The sequence below is a fragment of the Parus major genome, chromosome 2 (assembly GCF_001522545.3).
Source record: "Parus major isolate Abel chromosome 2, Parus_major1.1, whole genome shotgun sequence".
NCBI classification, from domain to species: Eukaryota; Metazoa; Chordata; class Aves; order Passeriformes; family Paridae; genus Parus; species Parus major.
Window position 1 is genome coordinate 43622805 of NC_031769.1, and position 9145 is coordinate 43631949.

The 9145-nt window shown below is 40.5% G+C and overlaps 1 protein-coding gene across 1 annotated transcript; it reads right to left on the bottom strand.

Moving 5' to 3' along the window:
• Positions 1–4617: 4617 nt before the first annotated feature.
• CCR4 (C-C motif chemokine receptor 4) lies at positions 4618–8640 on the bottom strand. Its single transcript, XM_015618432.3, has 2 exons — positions 7749–8640; positions 4618–6493 (listed from the first exon to the last, which is right to left on the bottom strand). Exon 2 carries the CDS (start codon positions 6474–6476, stop codon positions 5400–5402), a length of 1077 nt encoding a protein of 358 aa, XP_015473918.1. The 5' UTR covers positions 6477–6493; positions 7749–8640; the 3' UTR covers positions 4618–5399.
• Between the last annotated feature and the right edge of the window lie 505 nt (positions 8641–9145).

Sequence of the window (9145 nt, forward strand, 5' to 3'; positions counted from 1 at the left end):
CATTCAAACTCCCCTGCAATGAGCGGGACAGCTTCATGAAACTGCCTTGTCAAAAGCAAAACACGCTGTGGTGCCGTGACAAGACAGGCATCCCACGGTGTGACCTCTGCATGCAGAGAACATGAGCTGAAGTGAGTGAGGGAGCGAATGGATTGACTCCACCTGACTCTGGAGGTGAGGTGGTGATGTGTGAAGTTCATGCAAAAAGCCAAAGCGGCAGCAGACAGGCACCGACCTCCCCATTGGAGATTTTAGAGGTTCCCTAATATTTCTGAGTAAAGGAAGCGAGTCTTGACCTGCATTATGCAAGGATGGGCTTGTAAAGCAGAACTGAGGAGAAAACAGCCAGAATCTTTTATTTTGTAAACTCTTCAGCCCCTTCTCTGTAGGACTGAGGAGTTTTACCCTCATACTATGAGTTTTGCTGTTCCAGAAAGTGTAAACAAGATTCTTAATAGCAAGGGTAGACTTGTTTCCTGCAGCTTCTCAGTGCTGCAAAACACTTCATTACTCCTTACCACTTCATCACTTCATTCCCTTCTTAGGGCCTGCAAAACACATCATTACTCCCTGCAATCAACCAGAGATACTTTCTTTCCATTCCCAGTGATTATGAATGAGCAAAAAGGCCATCAGCAACAGCAAAATCCATCCTTTTATCCTATGTTCCTTCTATGCACTTTTTGCAGCTTTCCCTCGTGCTTTGATAGTAGAAAAGGCAAGTCACTCACTCAGTCTGCGGTCATGGTCTTGCTTGTGGTCAAATTTCAGTTTACCAGTTATAAGCAAGTACAGAGATGTTTTGTGGTCTTTCCTCTGTTTAAGATGCTTTTGTGTTACTACGAGCCAGTACTGCTGTCTCTGTGAGTAATTGTGACAGATTAAATGCTACGGAAGGCCCCTCTCTTCCATTGTTCTGCCCAAACTATGGAGGTTCTTTAAGGGTTGCAAAAGAGACAAATATGCTTTTCATGCAGGGATATCCACCCATTGTTCCAATCACTGTCCCAGATACAAAAGTCTCTTCCTGAACTTGGCTGCTTGGACCTTCTTGGAAAATGCTGATTGAATGCCACTAGTCTCCCTTCAGAAGAAGGACGCATTTAGTAATGTCAGTCTTCATTTAGTCTCTGCTGTTTTATGTGTTGCTAGCATTCACCAAGAGTACTTTTTATGAGTGTTTCATATCTGTGGAAAAAGATCAGATTCTTGCAGATGAGATTCTTGATTACTTGGCCTGGTTTTTAAATGCAAGCAAGCAAACATCTTGAAAATTGAAAAAAAAAAGTTGTAGTGCCTTAATAGTTTTATTTTGCAACACTTGAATTCACCAGGAGCTTGCATTATGCAGTGACGGAGCTACTTATACTGGATGTGTTCTGTTACTTGTTTTGAAACAAGAAATTAAAACCCAGAGAAACTTCAACCCTTCAAGGATGACTTGAAAAATAAAAAAAATTTAAAAACAGTACAAAAATTAAAGGAGTGTGATCCATTGATCAATCATGTATTTGGGCTGCATTAACACAGAGGACTTGATTTTGTTGGCCTGGAACAGATAAAGAGCTTTGTTTTTGAGCTTCATTTTGGTGAAAAGTGTCTTTGACTCAGTGACTGTCCTGTAAGATGGGATTTTGTTAGTTTTTGTGATGGATGTTGCTGTTGGATGACTGTGAAAAAGAAAATCATCCTGGGAGCTTCTGACTTGGTGTCTTCTTAGTGGTAGGGCTCACTGCTTTAGGACTGATTTCTCCATGAGTGCCATTGGCACTTACGTGTAACATTGCTGTGTCACAGTAAGATGACTACAGATAAAACCACCACTCCTCATTTGAATGGTCTTATCAGTTATACCAATGCTACAAATCTCACCACTATTATATCATTTCCAGTCTCCTCCTTTCATGACTGGAGTAGCAAAGTTAAGCTTTCAGTAGGCATTGCATTAAGCACTATTTTAATGACTATTTTGATTGACATTTCTAAATGCCCCTTGATTTCTAACTGTAAATAAATCAGATTGAGATGTTGGCATAAGAGGCATGATGTGATGAAGCTGGTCTCTGGTTGTGTTAAGAGAGATATGTTGGCTAAAACTGGAAAGAATTAAGAGCTCTTGAAGGAAAATGTGTGATGTAGAACCTGCTGGCAGTTAGAAACATCCTGGTGACAGAGGAGCACTGTGCTGCCTGTGGAATTGCAGTTCCTTCAGAGCAGGTGTGCAGAGCTGGTGCTGGGACAGTGACAAGCAGTTGCAGTCTAGGAAAGAGAACTGCAATTCCTCACTGGCTCTCAGACTGAGAGGAGCAGATTGACTGGGAGGAGGCTGCTGACTGTGTTGCTGCTTCTGCACGATTAAAAGGGGTAATGCTGTCCTCCAGAGTAAATGTGTAAGGCAGCTTTTTGTTTAGGGAGTGACTGTGGTGGCCTAAGCATGCTATGAAAACAAATCAACTTCTTGTTACCTTTTCATCATTATTTGTATTTTATCTAAATAGCTGATTTCCCCCTTCATCTATCTTTCTGTGGTTGCTTAGCATAACTGAAGAGAGAATGCAGGGTGGCCTTCTGAGGAACCTTGATGTAAAAATGTGCCTTTAAGAATGAGTCAGCTTTGCTTCACTCAAATGTCTATCCATTCTCTTTCATGGTTCAGTGGGTTTGCATGTACATTCTTCATTGCTGGAAACTCTTGTTCAGCTAAAATAACACCTTTGTCAAATGACATTTTGAAAATCCCTACTTTATTTTTGCCTGTATTAATACTATTATCCTTTCTCATCAGCAGATTTCAAAGCCCTCTCTCAAAAGAGGAGTGGCATTGTCCACTGCAGCTTGGTGCATGGGGGAGGGGGGTTTGTTCAGGTGACAGAGGAGGAAGCCACCCATGTTCAATGAGCTCCAGCACCAGGACTGAATTCCTGAACCCATCAATTTAACATGAGCTCCTCTGCATCCAGTGCAGAAAAACTGCTCAGAGCACAACTTTCAGCTCAGTTGCTTGTCCAGCAGTTGAGCAGCTGTGAATATTACTGAGAGAACTGGAAGAACCTATTTGGCACCAAGGAACAAGACAGCATTCACCTGGAAGGAGTTCTGGCTGCACCATCACCCTCTGCACTACAAGAAACGTTCACAGGCTGTGGGGCACAAAGCTGAGAGGTGACATGAGGTGCATTTGAGTTTTGTGTGGGAGAGGGTCTCTACACTGGCTCTGTTTGTGGCATTGCTGCACGGCCTCTGGGTGTACCATTAATTCCACACATGACCAGATGCAGCATCTTCCCTCACCACAGAGTTTGCCCAGACCTGGACCAGCCTGCAAGCCATTCCCTGATACTCCTCTTTGCCTGGGATGTCTCTTACATCACAGCTTCAAGAGCCTACAGCTTGCTGGTTCCTTTGTTGACCATAATTTTTGCCAGGCCAGCACAGGCAGCCTTTCCCTTAGTCTGGAAAGCAAGTACCATTCTTGCTGACTAGAGGGATCACAGAGCAGGATGAAGAAAAAAGAAATTGCAGTGGAAGCTGTCTGGCTTCCAGGTTAGTCTTTGCCCCAGACAAGTGCATAGCTCAACAGTTCACAGTGCCTCTGCTATCAGCATCACCATCTGTGAGGATGATGTGCTGTGCCACCTTGGGATATTATTATGGCTTCATTGACATCTGTGAGAATTTGAAGCACCTCAACACTTGAAATTTGTCTTCCTTTTCCTTTTCAAAAAAGGTGATAGATGGCATAACCTACTCTTTCTATCAGTTTTTCTCAAGTGACTTACGCAGTAGCTTCTAAAGTTTTGAGTAGTAAGAATTTATGGTCTTTTTCTTGGAAATAAAGGCTCTTTTTTACTTCAAGTAATGTCTTCCACAGCTATTATTATTATTATTATCAGTGTTAATGCAGATCCTTCCTTGTCATCCTAGGCAAACTGCAAATGGTAGTACATTCCCAAAATTATAATGGATACGTGTGTGTGAGATTTAAGTGTCCTGCATTTTATTTTCAGTTTTGTATCATGAGATAGGTCACAGGGAGATGAGCTTCCACTTAATGTCTCTTATTTAGAGTGATGAGTACAATGGCACTACAGTATTTCTACATTTCTTCTTCAGCCCTTTCCTGATGCATTTAATGCCTTGTTTGCTCTTTGCAGCCTTGGCTGAATGCTGAGCAGGCACTTTATTATTAACAGTGTAAGAAAATAATTCATCTGGTTTATAATAAGTAATCTGAATTGTTGTTGTCCAACAAAAAGACACATCAGAAATATCTTCTAATATGTAGTTTTCAACTCTTAATTTGTCTGCCACAACATTACTGATTTTGTGCCTCTTCTAAAATCATTTTTGTGCCAAAATCTAAAAACTGGTGTGTAAGCTTCCTTCCTGATACAGATCTCTGATTAATTAATATCCTATGAGCGGCTGCTGGGGTTTGCATTTTGCTGTTATCAAATGCAAGGATTCTATGTGTGGTTTCTAAGTTATGACAGACCCTTTCTACACAATCTCTGTTTTTACTTTCTTTTGTTTTGCCAGATGCATCTCCAATGAATGAAAATTGAGTCTTGGGGTTAAGTACTTTTGGAAGAAAGGACATTAATTTTAAAATACATACTTTTAACCAAGATGCTTCAAATTTATTTACACTTGCTGGAAAATAAGTTTTTTAAACACTTTTATTCAAAAATATTCAGAACATTTTCTATGTTAATTAAAATACAGAATTGCTATCCTGAATTACAGTGATAAAGTAATTCAAAATGCCTATATATACACCTACATATAGGCATATATGTCAACCTGAGAGAAAATGCACCTACAATGAAAAGTAATGGCTTTGCTTTGTGTCTTTGTGCACACAAAGAATATATTTTGTCCTCTTTCTTAATGACAGGGGCTGTATCATCCCCCCTGAAATGAAACATTTAAAAGTAGCAGGTACTGCAAATAGCTACCTAAGAGTCACAAGTGAATAAGTCCTACACAGATCAGCTGAAGAATAAAAAAGTATGGTTACAATCATCCTTCTTGAACACATTAATATGTTTTCCAAGTGTATGTGCTGATGACAAGGTGCTGTCTCACCTCTGCCCCTCCGTGCAGGCCAGTGTCTTGATGCTGGTGAAAAAGAAGCCACACAGTGCAGTGCTTTGCACAGAGCTGAGCAGTGATTTGTAATCACAGCAGAGAAACCTTGCATGTCTATCTCCCATGTTCCACATTTGGGACACCTTCTGTCATAATACTCAGAAAATCTAGAGGCACAAATAAAGCTGAAGTAAGTAATTATCTGGCACTACCTTATTGTTAAATGTGTCTGCATTTGCTTAGCTTTTCAAAGTTCCTGCTGTTGTCAGTTTGCTTGCTGCTGAGTTCAGTGGCTGGTCTGAAATGTGTTACAGAGCATCTTGGTCCCCCGTAGACTGTGTGTGGAATGAGCTGGTAGATTCTGTGTGGTAAGTGATGTGAACTCCACACCACTTGCAGAAATACCCAGGTAACTGCCAGTTCTTAAAGAGCATCTTCAAGTACTTCTTAAACTTCTCCCCCATGAAGAAGTAGATGACTGGATTGAGGCAACAGTGAAAAAGGCCAAGGATTTCTGTTACCTGGAAAGCGTAGTCCAGACTCCTGCTCACTTGACAGTCTTTAATTACTCCCAAAAATTCCAGCAGTTGTAAGAAAATAACAATGTTGTAGGGAGTCCAAAAAAAGAAAAACACAATCATGACAACAAAAATCATCTTCACAGCCTTATTCTTTTTGTCATTTCTACAGTGAATTAATGTTTTAATGATCATGGAGTAGCAAAATGTCATAATTATAAAAGGGATTAGGAGCCCTAAAATGTTCACTTCCAAAGTGGAAAAAAGCTTCCATGTTGTGAAATTGCCTGGAAATCTTGGCTTGCAGGTAGTATAATTATGTTCATTAAAAGACTCTCTAAATACAAGCTCAGGGACTGAGGCTGAAAGAGCTACTAGCCAAACAACAAGGCTAGTAATCAAGCCATGGAAGGCGGTCCTTGCTTTCAAGGAAAACACTGCACGAACAATTGCCAGGTATCTGTCTATGCTCATAAGCATAATGAAAAATATCCCACTGTAAAACCCAACCAGGTAGATCCATGAAATGATTTTACACCAGGGAGTTCCAAAAACCCATTGGTCTACTGTGAAATAAGACCAGAAAGGCAAGGATAAAACAAAGAGCAAATCTGAGATGGCGAGGTTTAGCAGGTACACATCCGTCATGCTCTTCAGCCTCTTGTATTTGAAGAGGACCACGATGACCAGAATGTTTCCAGTGAGCCCGACCAGGAATACCAGGGAATACAGAACAGGTAGGAAGGAGGCTGCAAACCTCCTGACGCCTTCTTTACTGCATGGTTTTGGAGCATCGTAATAACTATCGTAATAGTCATAAAAGGTTGAGAGTTCAGCTTCAAGAGACTCTGTACTTGAAGAAATCATGTTTTTTTCCCCCAGTTCTGAGAAGGGAAGAATATAAAAATGTCAGTGACTTTCAAGACCGTGTGGTTAGTCCACAAACCTGAATCACGAGTGACTGACTGGCAGCTCGGCACACAACTCGCTGCAGGTTCTCAGACATTATGTGAGCATTATGGGATAGATGCATGTGTACATTTGAACAAGGTACTGTTCTTAGCATGCATGTGCTTAGTCCTTGCAGCACTGTGCAACTTGTATGTCAAGCACAAAGGGATGTTCAAGTGGATGGCAGGAAAGCAAATGGGAATGAAAGATGTGGGGCACGGGTGTCAAATCAGAGAGGGTTTAGTTCCATGTAGAGCAGCGTAAAAAGCAAACTCATTGTTCATAGCAATTCAGAATTTCCCTCACCCACCTTTCCCATCAGACGTATGTCCCCTATAGTGATTAATACGCATCAGACTTTTTAAATGAAATTACATTTACTGAAAGCTGTCATGAATTTCAATAAGTGCTTATTTTCAGTGGCTAAATGAGTAACAGGAATTTGGCATCTTCGTATGTATGTTCTTGTCTAATAGGCAGGTACAGAGTTTTAAGTGATGTAAGCTGGACACAGGGCAAATTATTGCTGACTTATAAGTCCGTGTGTTACTCACATCACAGCATCATTATTTTAACCTAACATACCAGAAATTCAAGTCTGAGTTCTGTTCTTACTTGTGTGTTATTCACATCGTAAGTGACATTTTTCTAGCCTAACACATCAGAAATCTAAGCCTGAGCTATGTTCTTCCCCTTTGTCTTCATTTATGAATGGAAAGCAGAAGAGAAGTGAGTTTCTTTGCTTTACTTATCTTTGCCCTGTGTGTTGCTGCTACATACCAGAAAACATTGACTATCATTAATCTGAGACCTACTGTGTCTAGTCCCAAGCATGACACATTTTCCAGCCTACAGTTCTGTTCCATTCTACACAGAAAGGAATTTAATCTGATTTACAAGTCACAAGGACAGAACTGTTTGACACCAATGGCGTAGAAATGACAGCTTTGTAGCAACTGCACCCAGACATAACTGAACCTAATCCAGGTTCAGCTTAATAAATTTGAATACTTAAAAACATATGCTCACAGAATACACCCACTTCTGGTGATGCAAGAATTCTTAAAACTGCCTAAAAATAATTACCTGAGCAGCTATAAAGGGTAAATTAAAAAGCATTACATTCACACATATAATGAGTGTACATGATACACAAATGTTTGAGCAATTGCATTTTATGAACTTTACCTTTTCTCCTTTTTTTCTTAGATGATATGAAGAAGCTTCTTTGCTCTAAGGGTGCAGAATCACTTGGTTCTCTTCAGGTAGCTCTGCCAAGGAGGTGCTACCCACACAGCAATATCCAGCAGCTGTAAAAAGCAGATGTCACTAGGTAACTGTGTCGCTTAGTGGAAGCTTTGACTTCCTTAGATTGTACCACAAGTACTTCTCTACTCAGTGCTCATCAGAGATAGTCCCTTTAATTCAGAAATAGAATTAAACACATCTTATAATGTTAAAAAACCCCCACAGTTTCCACTGAGTTAAAGCAGTTTAATCTCATCCAACAATCATTAAAACTGATGTCACTAAGCATAGATGTCACTCAGCTCTCATTCAACTGAAACCTTGTTCTTTTCTTAATCTCAGAAAAAAAAATAAATCAAAGAATCATCTGTAATGAGCAGAGATGAGGCAGGAACTTGGGTGTGTGGGAAGTGTGTTTCTAGTCCTCTGACAGATAACTAATTTTTCAAGTTTCATTATGTAATTGTAGAAGAAAAAAGCTGTATAGATTTGGTGCAGGGAAGGCTCCTTTCAATCACCGTTGTTTGATTTTCCTAACTCCTACTTATCTTATTAAAAAAGAAATGAAGGCATGTTAATTCACACTACTTTTTTGCTTGATGTTTTCTGTTGCAGGTTTTATATACAGCAAATGTACCTCCTACCACTGACCAGCACAAAATGTAACAGTAGTCAAAACATTGAATAAGAAGTAGAATGCACACACATGTGCGTGGTCTAAGGGCAGAGCATGCAGGGTGCTGAGGTTTACCGTGGCTATCACAGCAGGAAGCTCAGCAGCTTCTATGAATTTCTCTTGAGAGTGAGATAGGACTTGTTTGTCTTTTGGGGGATCCTAAGAAGGGAGAAGAGAGCACAGAGGACATACGGTAGTCAAGCAGGATGGTTGTGAGTCCTGCCAACAGAACAGCTGTGCTGGCAGCTGGCAGGTGCTGGTCTCCTCTGTTTTTCAGAAAAGGCAAGCCAAGCAGAAGTACAAGCCATTTCTCAATAGGGGAACCTGCTTTCTTGGAATCAGCAGAAACTGAAAAGACACAATGAGATGCAGAAACAAGAAATCTACAGAAGTGGTAGTGAGAGTAGGAAGAATCAGGCATCTCTGTCCACAAGATATTATATGATTTCTTGTTCGCTCTCTGGTGTTATTCCAGACACAGGTATAGTTTATGTTCAGTTATGCTATTTGCTGCTATCTCATATGCCTCTGACACTGTTAGACTGCCCAATAACTTAGGTTTGGTTGAAGACAGCATGAAATGCAGGGCCTGCTGGTTTCAGGTTTTGCCGGAATAAAGCAATTGTATGGGAAGGACCGGGTCAGTAAGCTTTCACAAGGT

Coding starts and splice junctions, on each gene's coding strand:
- CCR4 (XM_015618432.3), bottom strand. CDS start 6,476: ATGATTTCTTCAAGTACAGAGTCTCTTGAAGCTGAACTCTCAACCTTT.